The sequence below is a fragment of the Castor canadensis genome, chromosome 8 (assembly GCF_047511655.1).
Source record: "Castor canadensis chromosome 8, mCasCan1.hap1v2, whole genome shotgun sequence".
Lineage (NCBI taxonomy): Eukaryota > Metazoa > Chordata > Mammalia > Rodentia > Castoridae > Castor > Castor canadensis.
The window spans coordinates 46,541,384-46,559,971 of NC_133393.1; the positions used below are offsets into that span (position 1 = coordinate 46,541,384).

Below are 18,588 nucleotides of genomic sequence, written 5' to 3' on the forward strand. Positions count from 1 at the left end.
AATGACCACCATATAAGATCCTGTCATATGCAGGGTTACCATTATGAGGATCTGTTAATGTCCTGTTGGTAATGATAGCTGACATTTACTGAGCATTTACTATGTGTTGGGCATTACTATAAGGACTTTAAGTGAATTCATCATTAGCCCCTTTTTGCAGGTAAGGACCCTGAGGCACAGAGAGCTCACGAGACTAGCCCAAGATCACATGACTGATAATCAAAGCACTGGGATTCAAACGCAAGAGTCAAACTTACCCATAATGCAACTTACAGGTGTACCAGTGAAATTCTGCTTGAGCAACTCGTGAAATAATTTTCTACTAACCTTAGAAAACAGCTATCCTAAGCTGTCTTAGCCAGCTTTTTATTGCTATGACAAAATACCTGAGAAAATCAACTTAAAGGAGGAAAGATTTATTTTGGCTCACAGCTCCAGAGGTTTCAGTACTTACACTCATGGTCACTTAGCTCCTTTGTTTCTCAGCCTGTGGTGAGGAAAACATGATGGGAAAGAGGATGGTGGAGCAAAGCCGCTCACCTCTCTGAGATCAGAAGCAGAGAGGGTAAAGGGCTAGGACAAAATACAGTCCTCAAGGATATGTCCCCAAGGAGTCACTCCATCAACTAGTTTCCACCTCCTAAATTACCATCACTTCCCAATAGCGCATCAAATATGAACTGGATAGGTTCATAGGTTCATCTATTGATGAAGCCAGAGTTCTCATGATCCATTCACTTCCCAAAACCCAACCTCTGAACTTTAACACATGCGTCTTTTAGAGATATTTCAGATTCAAACCATCACAGTACTGGGTAACCGAATAAATGGGTTCATACTTCAAGAATAAAGGAAGTGGCTGCACAACTGAATATACTAAAAGTCTCTCTGACTTGTGCACTTTTTTGTGTGTTTTGGCAGTACTGGAGATTTTACTCAGGGCCTCAAGTTAGGCAGGTGCTATACCACTTGATTCATGCCCCCACCTCTTTTGTGTTTACTTTGTTTTTCAGATAAGGTCTTGGGCTTTTGCCTGAGCAGCCTTGGCCCCAATCCTCCTACTTCTGCCTCTTGAGTAGCTGGAATTAACAAGCATGGGCCACTATGCTTTGCCTGCATTTTAAGTACTTGCACTACAAGAATTATAGGTTAATAGAGTAGCTTGAAAATAAAGGAGCAAAATCAAACAGCACTGTAACCAGGTATTAATTAAAAGACATTGGATAAGTCTCTGCCCATGAAGTTCCTCTCATCTTATTTCATTTGCAATGAGAATCATAAAAATTATCTCGCATGATGCCTAGTGAAAGTGATTGGTGAAGGACAACTGTTATGGAAGATTGTAAAAGTCATAACCTACAATTTTTTTAAAGCCAGACCCTTAAGTCTTCATCAACCTGCTCAGCATGAGCCCATCTGAGACCAGACAAATGGTGGCAGAGCATCCATTTTGATAAAACATGAATTCATATTACTTACCACTTTAAAAATCTGGTCCTCATGTCTTTCACAAGCTGTTGGTAAAAAAAAAAAAAGCCATAGTATTTTTCTTAATTTGTTTTTAAAACATCAGTGAGAGACATCTGAAAGACAGCGGGGCCATCTGTGTGCCTGCTATTCCTTCTAAGAAGAGGTGCTCTTTCCAACTATTTGCTTTCTGTAATTCCCAGAAGCCCATCAGTGATCCCCTCAACTGTATTTAGCACTATTATGTACCAGCCTTGCTGCTAGACTCTGGGGATTACACAGTCACATCCTTCCCCTAATACAGTTTACAATCTAAGCATGTAGATTGAAATTCCTGAGGTAGGGCACATAAAGCATTCTTTAAAAGTAAATAAAAAGAATTGCATATCATTACTCTGTCTGCTATGCTCTGGGCTCTGTAATGAGTACTTTACAACATTAACTTTGTCCTGTTAATTTAGGAACTACAGAGGGCAGACACTCACCTATAAGCTAATCAACAACTCAATCAGACCATAGCTGGAATGAATGGGAACTGTTTGACTTCAGGATTGGAAGACAATCTGTCACCATATTGTTTACTGGAGTTGATGTGACTGCCCTAATTAGTTACATGTCCCTATCCACATACAAATTTCAGGATCAAAATTCCAAATAGGAACAGGGCATGGTGGTGCATGTCTATAATTCCAGCACTCAGGAGGCAGAGGCAGGTGGACCATGAGCTGTATATCTATACTCTGTCTCAAAAACAAACAAAAATTCAAATAAGGAAGGATCATTCTTCAGCCAAGGATCTGTGAATTTACTCATTAATTAGAATAAATACTAGCTTTTGCCAGGTGCTAGTGGCCCATATCCATAATCCTAGCTACTCAGGAGGTAGAGATCAGGAGGATCACAGTTCAAAGCCAGTCCAAGCAAATAGTGCTGGAGACCCTATCTTGAAAATATCCAAATACAAAACAGGACTGGCTCCAGTGGTAAGAGTGCATGCCTAGCAAGGGTGATGCCCTGAGTTTAAACCCCAGTACCACCAAAAAAATAATTAAAACTAGCTTTAAGACAAATAGAAGTAGAAAAGGCCATTTGTCCATAGTCATTTTCATATCCAGAACATCACAATCATTCATCCACGATCTGACTTCCCAGTTAAATACCACATCCCCATCCAGTTCAACAAAAGATTATTTCACAAAAGTTTTGACCAGATTTAGTAATCCACCCCCAGCTTATGCTTATGGAGATACACCTTTAAGACCCCCCAATTAATGAAGCCACAGATAGTACCAACACCAATATATACTATGATTTTTGCTATACATACATACATGTGATAAAGTTTAATTATAAGTTATGCACAGTAAAAGATTAACAGCAGCCATAACAAAATCAGAACAATTATAATAATATACTTAATACCAGAACAGTTCATCTGGTTACCAAGACAGCTACTAAATCAGTAATGGGCAGGCAGGCATATATAGCATAGACATCCAGGGCAGGGTTTCATCAGAACCACACACAATTTACATGAATTATTTATTTTTTAGCATTTTCTTTTTTTTTTCATTTTTCTTTTATTATTTATATGTGCATACAAGGCTTGGTTCATTTCTCCCCCCTGCCCCCACCCCCTCCCTTACCACCCACTCCACCCCCTCCCGCTCCCCCCCCTCAATACCCAGCAGAAACTATTTTGCCCTTATCTCTAATTTTGTTGTAGAGAGAGTATAAGCAATAATAGGAAGGAACAAGGGGTTTTGCTGGTTGAGATAAGGATAGCTATACAGACATTGACTCACATTGATTTCCTGTGCGTGGGTGTTACCTTCTAGGTTAATTCTTTTTGATCTAACCTTTTCTCTAGTACCTGTTCCCCTTTTCCTATTGGCCTCAGTTGCTTTTAAGGTATCTGCTTTAGTTTCTCTGCATTAAGGGCAACAAATGCTAGCTAGTTTTTAGGTGTCTTACCTATCCTCACCCCTTCCTGTGTGCTCTCGCTTTTATCATGTGCTCAAAGTCCAATCCCCTTGTTGTATTTGCCCTTGATCTAATGTCCACATATGAGGGAGAACATACGATTTTTGGTCTTTTGGGCCAGGCTAACCTCACTCAGAATGATGTTCTCCAATTCCATCCATTTACCAGCGAATGATAACATTTCGTTCTTCTTCATGGCTGCATAAAATTCCATTGTGTATAGATACCACATTTTCTTAATCCATTCGTCAGTGCTGGGGCATCTTGGCTGTTTCCATAACTTGGCTATTGTGAATAGTGCCGCAATAAACATGGATGTGCAGGTGCCTCTGGAGTAACATTCTTTTGGGTATATCCCCAAGAGTGGTATTGCTGGATCAAATGGTAGATCGATGTCCAGCTTTTTAAGTAGCCTCCAAATTTTTTTCCAGAGTGGTTGTACTAGTCTACATTCCCACCAACAGTGTAAGAGGGTTCCTTTTTCCCCGCATCCTCACCAACACCTGTTGTTGGTGGTGTTGCTGATGATGGCTATTCTAACAGGGGTGAGGTGGAATCTTAGTGTGGTTTTAATTTTAGCATTTTCTATTTAATATTTTTGGACCACAGGTGACTGTAGATAACTGAAACCTTAGATAAAGAGGGACTGAGACGTCTCATTTTTTACTCCCTGTTAAACATTGGGTCCTCCATTAACTTTGCCCATTTACACCCTCAGTTATGGTTATGGTTAACCACAGCCAGTAAGAGGCACCTTAGTTTTCCCACAGGGAGGAAGACAGGAAGGCAGGGGCAGAGTGAATGGCAAGGATCACCCACTGCCATCACAGCACTCTCAGTGCCCCTTAAAAACATATCTAATTCACGAGGGCTTTGCTGAGAGTCTGTCTAGAGCAGCTTCAGGATATGTGGGTAAAATGTAAGCAGGCATACTGTTAGGAACGAATAGAGCTCTATTATGTATATCACACCAAGAGATAAAGTATACCACTGCTTGACAAATTAGAGTTATTGTGAACTATAGCTTTTTCATTTATATTTTTCACTAACATTTGACTTCATTCTTTAAAAAAAATCAGATGTACATGAACTTTAATATTAATCTAGCCTTGGCAGAGATGTGGTGGCTTAATGCTTTAGAGCATTTAGCTTTTTACCCCAGAGAACAATATTTTTTCTTTTCTCTCCATAATTAGATAATCTGCTGCTACCCATTACCAGGGCACTAAATTTCAAATTCTCCCCACACCTGAGCAGGCTGCTACATATCTGGCCATCTTAATTTTAGTCTTGATTTATTGAAGCTGAATTACATTCCTAACTCTTCCTAGAGCTCTGGGTGAATTTTATTGCAAAAGCGATGGGGAGAAAGTTACCATCATATATCTCTCTTGCTGGGCAGAGCTTTTAGATACACACGGGGCTCGATATCCCACTGTTCCACGTCTTGTATGTCAGATTTATAACACTGTGAAGCCCAGCTCTAGGGTTGCATACAGGCATATCAGAGATGAGATGGGGAATTTGATTTCGCAATAATGATTACTTGTTGCAGTGCCTACATTCCTGCAGGCTCTGCCTTTATTCCCAATACTGCTGGTGAATAAAACTAATTCCAACTGCTACCTAATCTAGCAAAATTCATCTTTCACTTACGAGAGAGAGGCCAAAAGAATGTAGATGGAAAGTCAGGAGAATTTAAGATGTTGGACATTTTTGCTATTATGTCTCAAAGATCTCTATTCTATTACCGTGATTCCTTTAGGAATATTTTAATTTTTAAACTTTTGTTTCTTTGTGGGGGGCTGGGGGGATGAAAGCATTGCATCTTTTCCAGCCCAATGAGTTAATTCGATGGCTTGTTCGTGCTGTCTTCTCCACTTCAATGAAGCCAGGTCCCTAGGGCTTGCCAGTTGTATTATGGATCCTGCAGATTTGGCCTGCCGTTCCTGCTGAGTGTCATCTGTCCTCGCAGTCTTGCCCTGGATAATTCTTGTCCTCTCTCACATCGTCTGCTTGAGAAATTTGTGCCTGGCAGGCCTGTCTGTCCAAGTTAAGCTTGAGATACAGTAGCCATGCAACTAATTTGACAAGACATAGCTCTAAACAATAAGGCTGCAGGCTCACTTTGACCAAGACAAGAAACTTCCAACCACCTGATTACCAATTCCAAAACTCCTTTGCTGCAGTCATGAATTAGACTCTTCACATAATCTAAATTATCCTTCCCTGACTGTTCCACTTTTCCTGACCTTCTGTAACACCTTATTTTAACTCTTTGACCTCACTATATTTCCAATTCCTGTTTTCAGCACTTGAGTTGCATTCTGCCACTATGATAAAATAACTCTACATAGCAGTGTCCCTTATCCGCATTCCAAGACACCTAATGAAACAGAGATAGCACCTGCATGAGTTGGCTTTTCCATTACTAAAACAAAGCACCTGAGATAATGAAAAAGAGGAAAGGTTTATTTGGGGTTCACAGTTTTAGAATCTTTAGTCCATGGTTCAGTGGACCCATTGCTTTTGGGCCTGTGGTAAGGCAGCTCATTGCAGCAGGAAAGCATAGTGAAGCAAGATGCTCACCTCATAGCAGACAGAAAGCAAAAAGAGAAAGAGAGAGCAAGAGACTGGAATCCCACAGTCCCCTTCAAGGGCAATGACCTGAAGACCTCCCACTAGGTCTCACCTCTTAAAATTTCATCCAGCCTGGAGCTTGTGGCTCATGCCTACAATCCTAGCTATTTGGGAGGCAGAGATCAGGAGGATTGTGGTTCAAAGCCAGCCCAGACAAATAGTTCATGAGACCCTTCCTCAAAAATACCCAAACACAAAAAAGGGCTGACAGAATGGCTCAAGCAGTAGAGTGCCTGCCTAGCAAGCTAATGCCCTAAGTTCAAACTCCAGCAACATCCAAAAAAAAAAAAGTTCTACCACATTCCAATAGCTGGGAGATTCTGTGTTGCACCTGTCAAAGCTTAGGGATCTGCTGGACTTAGAGCTAGCTGCAGGCGTCCAAAAGCTCGTGGTTTTGTGTTTTCGTGTGCAGCTAAGTCAAGCTTTTTCCAGCATGAGCAGTGGAAGCACTCTGCTCTGATGGGGTGGCTATGACACAGGAGGTCTCTTCCTGTTGTAGCTCTTACAGTAAAGTGCTGCTTACACGATGTCGCTTCCCCAAAAGCATCCCTAAAGAGACTAGCAGAACTCAACAAGGGAAGAATCAGTACTGCACTGTAAGTAGCTGTCACCCAGAGATCACCTTGCTAATTCACAGTGCTGCCTCTCACCAAGATGATGTTCATACGAGCCATATGCATTCCTGAACTATAGGAGTTAATATGTAGTCATTTATAATATCTTACCCCCAAAACCCTCTAATCTCTCCCCCTCCCTTGCTTTTATTAGCTTTGACATGTTTAATTTTTTGACCCTCTTTGAAAATAGGTTACATAAAAGGGGATAAAAAGCAATGCCAACAGAAAATGTTCCAGAGGATTTGATAAAAAACAAAATACATTTAAGAGTCTCCTGACCCACTCTGTGTCAATTATGCTTATTTTTGTTTTTTAAAAATGAGGTTTAATAATTTCAACACAGTTTTTTGGGAGAGGGGTATACAGGGCTTGAACTCAGGGCCTACATCTTGAGCCACTCCACCTGCACTTTTTTGTAAAGGGTTTTTTCAAGATAGGGTCTCTCGGATATTTTCCCAGGCTGGCTTTGAACTGCAATCCTCCTGATCTTGCCTCCTGAGTAGCTAGGATTACAGGTGTGAGTCACCTGTGCCCGGCCTCAATATAGTTTCTTATAGATAAAAAAGCATGCATACTCAGGTTTACTGGAAGATGTCCCTTTGTAACTGGTAATTGAGAAGTCCTCAATGACCCATGAAATCATTTCCCTTTTTTTGTACTAATTTGGGAGCCAGAGAAGGTGAGATTGAGGGGAGCAGGATATGCCACTCATGAAATCCTGGCCCAAAGGTATGGGAATTTCTTCTGTGTCTTTCTCCAAACAGGCAATGTGTCAAACAAGTTTCTCTTATCCCTTTGGATTGCTCATATTCAGTCTCTGGAAACATTCCTATCATCACTTGAAATAAGTCTCTTCATTTGTTGGCTCCTGGTTGAAGAAACATTCTTCTCAGCAAAAGTAGTTTAGTTCTGTTTTTGTTCAATACCAAAACAAAAGCCATGACCTTGTTTGGTGTTTATTTATTTTTTTCTTTTTTGTTTTTTTTTTTGTTGTTGTTTGGTGTTTAGAATTCAGTGTTTGTGCCAAAGTTTTCCTCTTTACTTATGATCCAATGACTTTGGCGGTATCTCAAGGAATTACATGTTGCCTCACATTTCCTTTTTTGTAGGGGTATTCAGGAGCAGCTTACCTGGGTGGTTCTGATCAAAATTTCTAATGAAACTGCAGCTGGAGCTGCCATCACCTGAGGTTCTGCTTCCTATAGGGCTCCCTCTCAGGGACAGAAGGCCTCAGTAGTCACCTATCAGATTCTCTGCAGGCTGCTTCAGGGTCCTTACAACATGGAGGCTAGCTTGCCCAGGGAAAGTAATCTACACAGGGATTTTAGGAGAAAATCAGAATTCTTCTCTCCCCAAGAATTTTGCAGGTTTTATATTGTTCTGGTCATCTTTTTTTTTTTTTCTGTAATTTTATGGTTCCACTGAATTTGAAGTTTCTTCTCTGTATTTCTCTTCCTGCAGTTGCTGTCCTCTTCTCAGAGTGCTTTGTTGGTTCACCAGGCTCAAAGTCTGAATGCAAGTATCACAATCCCCCAGGGGCTCTACTGGAGATATCCTTCTTTGTACTTTCCATCTTGTGTTGGCAGTTAGCATCCCTTAGTGACTGTTGACTGCATCTTCCAGTCACCATCCCAGTGGTCCCACCATTGTCTCCTGTTCTTCTGTCACTTATGCTTATTTTTGATGGGCTTATACTAAGGAGTTAATTTTGTTCTCAATGTACATGTAATTGAACACCTTATTGATTGATTGACTGATTAATGTGGGAGTGACTGAGGGCTTCTAGCACGCTAACCAGATGCTCTACCATAGTGCTACATTCCAGACCCATTTTATTTTTATTCTCTAATTTTTGTATGATTCAATATGAGATTATATCAGATAATTTCCCCTGAAGTCAGAATTTTACTTCTACTCAACTGGCAATGTTTCCATGATTTATTTGTGTTGATTCTCAAACACGGTAATTGGAAAATTCTATAGTTGCATGGTACATTTTTATGTGACACTGAATCTCTGAAAATGATCTTTTATGGAGTGTTATGAGAGCAGCTATTCTGAAAGTACTTAGTATATGATTCCATTTGTTATATTTTGGAAGTGGTAACATTTTAGAAATGGAGGATAGATGATAGGTTGCTGTGGGTTTGGGTGGGGGCAGACAGGAAGGTGGATATGGCTATGAAAAGGCAGCTTAAACCAGACACTGGTGGCTCATGTCTGTAATCCTAGCTACTCAAGAGGCAGAGATCAGGAGGGTCACAGTTCAAAGCCAGCCTGGGCAAATAGTTCCCAAGACCCTATCTTGAAAAAACCCATCACAGAAAAAGGCAGGTAGAGTGGCTCAAGGTGTAGGCCCTGAGTTTAAACCCCTCCACTGGAGAAAAAAAAGGCAGCTTAAGTGGGATCAGCATTAGAAGTATTCAGTATACTGTTGGGCACCTGTGGCTCATGCCTATAATCCTACCCAGGAGACAGAGATCAGGAGGATCAAAGTTCAAAGCCATCCTAGGCAAATAGTCAGTGAGACCCTATCTTGAAAAACTCATCACAAAAAAAAAGGTCTGGTGGAGTGGCTCAAGGTATAGGCCCTGAGTTCAAGCCCCAGTACCACAAAAAAAAAAAAAGTATTCAGTACATCGACTTTGATGACAGATGGATACACCTACATGTGTGAAAAGATTGTGTAAAAACATGCACAATGAGTACAATAAAACTGGTGACATCTGATTAAGACTGGTGAGTTGAATCAATATCAATATCCTGGTTGTGATGTTAGCATTTTCGAAATGTTGTTGTTGGGAAAAACAAGGCAAACTATAGAAGAAAACTCTCAGCATTATTTATTACAATTGTGTAATCTACAATTATCTCAATAAAATTTTTGTTAAAAAAATACAGAGACTGGAGGCATGGCTCAAGTGCTAGAGTGCCTGCTTTACAAGCATGAAGCCCTGAGTTCAAACCCCAGTCTCTTCCCCCTACCCAAAAACAAACAAACAAATAGAAAAAGTCTCTTCAAGCTAGAGGAAACTAATTTCTCTTTGGAAAGATAAGAGTCCCTTTTCATCTTGAAGAGTCTGAGATTCCATGAGTTAAGGACCAAAAACATATTCATAGCATCCCTTCTCCCAACTAATGGTGCCCCGCAGAACTGTACTGCCAGTGTTCTTCTTCTGGGCCTGTCCTAGCTATCTGTGCTGCAGTTAAAAGATTTCTGCAAAAGCAGAGACAGAAACAGAGGCATGTGCTAGACTCAATCATCCCAGAGAACAATACAATTCAATAATATGCAGAACACTACAATCAAATGGCTAGGACACATATTCACACATCAGGCTGATAATGAGGCTCAAAGCAACAAGTTACAACCAAAGCAATTGCAGAAAAGTAGTTGAGTACTTATTTAATGTTGTCTCCACTGGTAGACTATGTGTTCTATAAGGGAAGAAGACACTGGTCAGTCTTGGTCATCACTATACTTCAGCTCCTAGTACTGTGCTGGTACATAGCAAGTGTTCAATATATATTTGGTAAATGTTTTTGAATGAAAAAAATGAAAAGCTCATGTGGCCTATTGAAGTAAATATGATTTCTCTCTTCTTTTTCTCCCAATCTTGCCTCCCCATTCTCTCTACACCCATCACCTGTACTTAACCAGATGCACAAAAATAAGTTGTTTTTGCCATGTGCAAGCCAGGCAATCTTTTAATCTATGTCTCAGTACCCTCATTTGTAAAATGAGATTTAAAAAACCTGATACCTATGTCAAAGGACTTAAATGAGGATTCAATGAACTCATATTTGTAGGACACTTACAAACAGCATGTACATTACTATATTGCAATGCAGTTCTGATGTGGACTATCCAGAGTTAGCACAGACTTCAGAGGTTGAAGCCTAGCCCTCCACAGATTTCCTTTATTTTAGACAGGAGCCACAAGCTCCCAGACCATCTTCTCCTTACCAACTATCTACAGATTCAGGAATTCACACTTCATGTCCTCAGGTTTCACAATTCACTAAAATAACTATAGAACTCGAGGAAGTACTATGCTTACAATTACAGTTTCATAATAAAGGATCCACATAGAGGCCAGCCAAATGAAGAGACAACACATAGGGGGAGGTCTAGGAGGGTCCCAAGTGTGAAACTACTGTGTCTTCTGGAATGCATCTCCCTCTTGGCACATAGACGTATGATTTCCAACCAGGAAGCTCACCTGAGATTCCATATCCAGAGTTTTTATCAGGGTTCCCTTACATAGGCATGATTGTTCAAATCATTGGCCATGTAGTTGAACTCGATGTCCAGTCCCTCTCTTCTCCCCAGAGATGGGACCAATCAAGTGGATCAAAGCCCCAGCCTTGTAATCAATCTTATCATTGGTCTTTCCCAAATGGCAGCCTACATCCTGAAACCCACCATGAGTCACCCTGTTAAAAAAACTCAAACGTGCTCTTGGGCCCACCATGAATGACAAAGATACTCCCATCATTTGAGAAGTCCCAAAGATTGAAGAGGTTACCCTCCAGGAACCAGGAATGAAGGCCAGGTAAATTCTTTGTTGTACAACATAAGTAAAGTTTACTGAGTTAAATAGGCAGAGGAAGCAAAGAAGATTCAAGAAAGAAATGCTTAACAAGAAAGAGTCAGAAATGTATCTGGCACAATAATAGCATACTAGGAAGATCTTCCCCCTCCAATAAACTGGCATTGCTATATTGGGACACATTAGCCTTGAGTCATGACCAGGGCTCTGACCTTGGTTCTATTTCCTTATTAGAGTACCATATTGACGGAATATAGGGAATCACTGTAAGTCATCTGAAATCCTGTCACAGAAAAGTGGGCATGCTTTAAACACACACACACACACACACACACACACACACACACACACACACACAGGCATGCACGCACACAGGATTAAAACTGCAGACTTCTATTCTTCTCAACACTGTAGGTTGACTTGGCAGTTTCTGGTGCCACATTCAGTTCATGTGACTGCATTCAGCTTGCAGGTAGCTAGGCTGACATGTCTAGGAGCCTCTCTCACACCTCTGGGGCAAGGGTGCTGACTGTAATGTGCCTCAGTTCTCACCCATGCAGCCTCTCTTTACGTGTGATCTCTCAACTTTCAGTGCTTCTTCACAGCATGGCCTCATCTAGCAGGACAGCCTGAAAGCAGAAAGCTGCTGGGTCTCCTGGGGTACAGCATCTTTTTGTAGCATGTTGTATTGTCAAAGCAAGTGACAGGGCCAGCCCAGACTCAAGGGGAGGGGAAACAGCATGTGGCCCATGTGTACACACAGGACAGGAACCTTTGCAACGGTCTTTGGAGTTTCTCTACCACATTCCCTGACTTCTAGTTTCCTTCTTTGAATATGGGAATCTTCAATCAGCCCTCCTTGTCCATGGGTTCTATATCTGTAGATTCAACCACAGATTAAAAAATTTTTTATATGTTACATTATTGCTGACATGTATCATGTAGTTATCATGCACAGTATCATGCACAGAATATAAACAGGGCTTTCTTTGTCACTATTTCCTAAGTAATACAGAGTAACAACTATTTACATAGCATTTATATTATATAAGGTATCATAAGTAATCTCAGGATGACTTAAAGTCTACAGAAGATGTGGAAATATTACATCATTTTATATAAAGGATTATAGATTCTGAAGGGGATTCTAGAACTGATCCTTCTTTGGTTCTTTAATTATATTAATGAGAAGATTAAGAGATTCATGGTATGTGATATGTGATAGCACTTTATAAAATTTTAAGGGCTAAAAAAGAAGATATTTTAGTGGTGGGTGAGAAAGGTGCATTAGAAGAATTGGAGCATTAGTATATAGTACTTTTAAAGCAGACAGAAGAAGCTATTATAATAAAAATATTTGGGGGGCATTTACTATATGCCAGACACCACAGTTACTGCTTTACAAATATGATCTTTAATCATCACAGCAACCTAACAAGATGGATGTTTTGCTGCCATTTGAACAGAAAAGTAACTGCAGGTAAAGTGGCAGAGTCAGAATTTGAATCCAATTCCAGTTGGTTCCAAAGACTTAGCTACTGCAGCCAGAATTTCTTTTCTTACCAATAACACAAATTTTGGAGGTGAAACACAAGAGTCTGCATTTTTAAAAACTGTCACATTAACGTAGAAGTATTCAAACTCACTGAATTAGGGTGAGCCTTCTCAGGTTTTTCAGTGGTTCAAAGACACTGAGAAGACAGGCTTAGAGGAATTTTAGATTTGTAGGGGCAGGAAAAAAAAGGTGGCTTTAAGTAGAATTATGTTTTGCTTAATAAAGCCAAGGAAATCAAAGTAAGACTTAGAAAGACTGGAACTTAACCAAATTAACTGACCTTACATTGTACTTATTAATTCATCTGCTTTATGTTTCTTTGATTTGGGGCTCATTATTTCCTCTACTAGGAATCTCCAAGTTCCTTCTTCACCCACCCCAACCCAGCCCATGCATCTCCTCATTTCAGGCCTGGGGACAAACCTCTGACTCTCCTGAGAAGCCCTTTTTGACCTCCTAGACACAAGGTGCCCAACATATGTGCTGCACCTTCCTCTGTCCTAACGTAAGGGCCCTTTATTGTAAATGTTTTGCATTCCATGTTCAGCACCAGACTGAGATCCTTGAGGGTGAAGAGTGTTCAGGAAGAAAGGAGAGAGAAAGGGAGAGATCAGAGATGAGTCTTATTTAGAACCATTGTTACACATTGCTCACTGAAAAATATGAAGTCTTGTTGAGAAGGCAGGATGAACGTTACAGTCTACCAAATGGCAGCAGATACCTGACAACCCTGTGGTTGGCTATTTGTGACTACATCAACTTAAAGCAGCCCAGCAAAACAGTCTCTTCTGTAATTACATGTATTTATTTGTCCATATAAGAAATGGTTGAAATTTTGTAAATACAAAAGCCAGAGCAGGCATTTGTTTTTCCACAAGGACACAGGTTGAGTCTAAGTAATTTGTTAAAGCTGCTTAACCTCAGTTAGGCATGGTGTTACACAGCTATAATCCCGGTACTGGGAAGGCTAAGGAAGGAGGATAGAGAATTCGAGACCAGATCCTGTGTCAAAAAAAAAGAAAAAGAAGTCACTTAATATCTAGCCCTGTTACTTCATTTGCTATAAAGAAATTATGAAGCTGTCCCTCCAAATTGCTGCAATGTATGTCAAAATGCTTTATAAGAATATTGGTGGTAGCCAAGAATACAAAAAATATGCTTATACTACTATTAATATTATTCTACAACTGCACTCCATCCCCTCCCCAACCTCTCTAAACTACAATGAGTTCCAATAGCTAAGGACGACTAACGAAGTTAGTTGTAACTTTCAGGCACCTTCTAGTCCGGGAGCATCTGTCTGCCCTAATCCAGAATGGCGGCATGGGCTACATGCCGACGCGTTTCCGGAACCGCCCACCAAGTAGAGGCAATTTCTCCGACTCCCTGTGATGACGCAAAAAACCCGCGCGTGCGTTGAAAGTCGGCCGCCAAATTTGCGCAGGCGCAGCGAGGCAGCGGTGGGCGGAGCTGACCGAAATGAGTGGCGGAGTGACCGAGACCTCTGTGGGTGGTGAGGCCGCCCTGGGCGGCGGCGGCAAGAAGAGGGATTCGCTGGGGACCTCGGGCTCAGCACAGCTCATTATCAAGGGTACGGAGTGGCAGGGCTGTCATCCCTGGTGGAGCCCAGCGCAGCCGCAGCGCCGAGTCGGCCTCCTCTGAGCCTGGCCTCGCTCGGTGCCTGTGCGCGTGCGTGTGTGCGGGGTGGGAGGGAGTTGTAGTTGGTCCCCGCCTATTTTCCCGCGCTCCTTGCCCTCGGTTTACCACCAGCCAGGCTGCTTCCTCGTTGTCTGCTGCATCCTTCAGCTGCCAGGCCTGCGTCTAGTCCTCCTCCCCAAGCCAGTTCCCCCCGAAAAAGGGCAGAGCTACCCATGGACAAACCGACTTGAATGCAAAGGGCACCGATTTTGGGAACCCAGGAGAGTTGGAGCCCCCAGACGGTCGCTTCGTTTCATGACTTCATGTCACCCACTTTACTCTCTTCGACCCTGTCTGCTCTTGGGTCAGGCCAGAAGTAGCTGACATAACACTGAGGATATGTAAAGCACCATACACGTGCCCAGATGTGTTTCTGTCTGCTTTGAGCTGGGAGCAGGTTAAAGCCTCGACTCTCACCGAACTTCAATGAGGTTTAATTCCCAAAGCTCACAATAACCCTATTTCCTGCGGGACGGTCTTTGCCAGTTAGACACTGCATTTTTCATTGCCAGCCTCTCTTAATCCGGTCCGACCCAACATCTTTCATTGTGGAAGCTCTTAACTCTTCCAGAGTCTTCAACACTACCCAGGGAATGGGATCTTTGGTTGATGCCTGTTTTATTTGAACCCTATTTATTAGATTTGTAGGCAGCACCGGCATAGCTAGCTGTGGTTGTTTAGGTTTTATATGTCTTAATGTAAATTAGGAGCCAAGGAGTGGTGCATGGCATTATTGCTAAATTAGAATTATTTATATGTGCAACCTCAGCGAAGTATTACTTTATGCTGGTTTATAATTATGGTAAAATAAGCATAACAAAATTAACATCTTAACTTTTAGAGTGTACAATAATTCAGTGGCTTTAAATATATTCACATTGTTTTGCTACCATCCATCCAAGAGCTCTTTCATCTTGCAAAACTGAAATTTTGTATCTACTAAACAGTGACTGTCCTCCTGCTTCTGCCCCTGGCAACCACCATTCACTCTACTTCTGTCTTGAGAATTTCACTAAACTTCAAGTAGCTCATGTAAGTGGAATTGTAGGGCATTTGACTTTTGGTGACTGGCCTTTTTTCACTTATCCTTAGTATGCATCCATGCAGTAATGTGTCAAAATATTCTTCCTTTTTAAGGCTGAATATTATTAGTCCATCGTATGTACATACCACACTTACTCATCTATCTGTGGATACTTGGGTAGCGTCCATCTTCTGCCTGTGGTTAATGATGCTGCTATGAACATGAGTGTACGAATAATTTTTTTCGGGCTCTGCTTTCAGTACTTTGGAGTATATAACCATAGGGGAATTGCTGGATCATATGGTAATTCTAGTTTTCATTTTCTGAGGAGTCAACATACTGCACTAATTTATATTCCACCAGTAGTACAAGGGTTCTGGTTTTGCCTCATCCTCACCCAACACTTAATATTTCTGTCTTTGGTAGTAGCCATCCTAATGGGTGTGAGATGCCGTCTCCTTGTGAATTAGATTTTCATTTCACTGATTTTTAGTGATGGCATCTTTTCATGTAGTTGTTGGCCATTTGTATATCGTATCTTCTTTAGAGAAATGTCTACTCAAGTCCTTTGTTCATTTCTTAAGTTATTTTTGTTGAGTTCTTTATATAGGCTGGGTCTTAACAGTTTTTGTTTTTCAGTGTATACCCCATTAAAACTGGAGGTGAGTGGATAAAAAATAAAAGTTGAGAGTTCAAATCCCAGTACTGCCAAAAAAAAAAAAAGTTGATAAACAGGAAAAAGAGGAAAATCCCACAGAAGTTTTTAAAGTTAATCTGAAATTGAGCTATAATTGAAAATAAATCTAAAACATCTTTTGTCCCTCTCTGCCTCTATCTTGGGAATCGAACTCAGGGTATCACACGTGCTAGGGCAAGTGTTCTATCACTAAACTATATCCTCAGCTCCCTTGGTTTCTTTTGAGATCAGTCATTCTTTTCATTCTGAAAATAAGAATTTTTAGTTCATCTCATTTTTTTGTTACTTTTTAGTTCATCTCATTTTAAGACTTTTAATTATATTTGTAATATTATTGCCATAGACCAGTGAACGTGTGAATAGATAATTTCAGTCCTTATGCCCTGAGTCTTTGAGGGTGTCTGGCATTTGATTTGGTGCAACAAGGAGCAGAATGGGGAAGTGAGGAGGCTTCCTGGAGGATGGAGCAGCTTGTCTGAGTGTTTTTGTTTTTTTTTTCACGGTACTGGGGCTTGAACTCAGGGCCTTCACCTTGAGCCACTCCACCAACCCTGTTTTTGTGAAGGGTTTTTCAAGATAGGGTCTCATGGAACTATTTGCCCAGGCTGGCTTCAAACTGCGATCCTCCTGATCTCTGCCTCCTGTGTAGCTAGAATTACAGGCGTGAGCTACCAGCGCCTGGTTGGTCAGACTCTTTAAGAATGTAATGTTAGGCCAGGCATGGAAGCTCATTTAATCCCAGCTACTCTGGAGACAGAGATTGGGTTCAAGGCGTGTATTGGTGGCTGGGGTCGGGGTGGGGGTTAGGGAGATCCCATCTCTTCAAAACAAAACATTAGGTACAATGCTGTTGACGGTGAGTTCACTATTTGAAAATCAACAAGGAAGAGGAAATTTGCTGTATGGAAGGCTACTCTGGATAGTGTGTGATACAGCTATAGGAAGATGGGAAAGAGGCTAAGCTTGTCCATTCCTGATGTGAGAGCTTATTAAAAGGGAAAAAGGATAGCAGAGAGCATTTTTATGAGGTTGAAAGCCAAAGAAGGTATGGTGACCTTGTCCAGGGTCAAGCAGATGTTGTCAGCTAGTGCTGGCTAGTATGAAAAACATGAAATTTTTAGGAGAGGCAGGTTCTGCATATCAGGAGGCTGCTGCAGAATTTGAAAAATATCTGCTAAGTGTTACACAGGAAAAGAGTTCTGTGAAAGAACAGATTTTTCAACACTGATGGGAATATTTTGCAAGAATTCTGGTAAAGAAACATATGTAGCACATGGCATTTTCATTGACAAAAACGTAGTGACCAGAGACTCACAGAACCTAATGCTGTTTCCTTTAGCAACAACAGCCCAATAGTCTTGGCAACAATAAGATATGATGACTGTAAATAAAGGAGAATTGATTGTATATGAACTGAGTTATAGAGAGGTGTTGCTATCTTTGTTGAAATAGTCCAAGTGACATAAGCAGAGATGGATTAGAGAAGTGTTGAGGAAGAAAAACATTTATGTTGTGATGCTATGGGTGTGTATTAGCTTTCTGTTACTATAACAAAATACCTGAAGCATTTATTGTAAAGAGAAAAGGGTAATTTTCTAGTTCAAGATCAGGTGGCCCCATAGCTGTGGGCCTTTGGCAAGGGCAGCACATAACTGTGGTGGTATGCTGCCGTGGAGAGAACCACTTGCATCGTGAGCCAGGAAGCAGAAGACACAGAAGACCCGTAAGGGTCCATGATCCCTTTTGAAGGTGTCCCCAATGATCTGTAGGCCTCCTATGAAGCCCTACTTCGTAAAGGTTCTACACCTTCTGGGCCTAAGCCTTTTACACGTGAGGCTTTGGGGAACATTCACACCCAAGTTGTAGCAGGATAGCAATCCTGCTAAAATGCTGTTTAGTAAATTGTTCTTTGTAATATGCAAAGATCCATATACTAGATTGAAGACTTCTACATTCAGGGTCATAAGAACTAATTCTCCCTTTATTAGATAATGAGAAGTCTGTAGTTCATTGTGTTTCTCCTTGTTCCATTGAAGCACTTATCTGTATCTTCTGTGGAGGCTATTTGTCTAATTCCCACATTAGATTATGAATTTTGGGGAACAAAAGATTATATTTTAGTTATATTGTGTATCAAACAACAACAGAGTGTTTTGCATGTAGCATGGCTAGAATTGGGTTTATGTGACGATCAGTAGCTTATATTACATTTCCATTGTGAAAGTAGGAGAATTTATGTAATTTTTTTGTACTCCTAGAAATCGAATTGTTATAATGGGCTTGTTTTGTTATTACGAAACTGGATAGTGCCTTAATTTCTGTGGTAATGTGAATTTCTTAATCTTTTTCCCTAT

General features: G+C 41.0%; 2 protein-coding genes across 7 annotated transcripts in view; both read left to right on the forward strand.

The window, feature by feature from the left end:
- Eef1e1 (eukaryotic translation elongation factor 1 epsilon 1) overlaps nucleotides 1-9,437 on the forward strand; it is a 31,114-nt gene extending 21,677 nt beyond the window's left edge. Inside the window, exon 4 of the mRNA XM_074082923.1 lies at nucleotides 8,169-9,437. Coding sequence (XP_073939024.1) covers nucleotides 8,169-8,297 — 129 coding nt within the window. The 3' untranslated portion in view covers nucleotides 8,298-9,437. The remainder of the gene's footprint in view (nucleotides 1-8,168) is intronic.
- A 4,744-nt stretch (nucleotides 9,438-14,181) lies between these two features.
- Nucleotides 14,182-18,588, forward strand: part of Bloc1s5 (biogenesis of lysosomal organelles complex 1 subunit 5) — a 123,075-nt gene continuing 118,668 nt past the window's right edge. Inside the window, exon 1 of one of the 6 annotated variants that reach the window (XM_074082924.1) lies at nucleotides 14,182-14,406. In XM_074082924.1, coding sequence (XP_073939025.1) covers nucleotides 14,295-14,406 — 112 coding nt within the window. In that variant the 5' untranslated portion in view covers nucleotides 14,182-14,294. The remainder of the gene's footprint in view (nucleotides 14,407-18,588) is intronic. The other 5 variants (XM_074082927.1, XM_020182178.2, XM_074082926.1 and 2 more) reach the window with 5 other exon arrangements.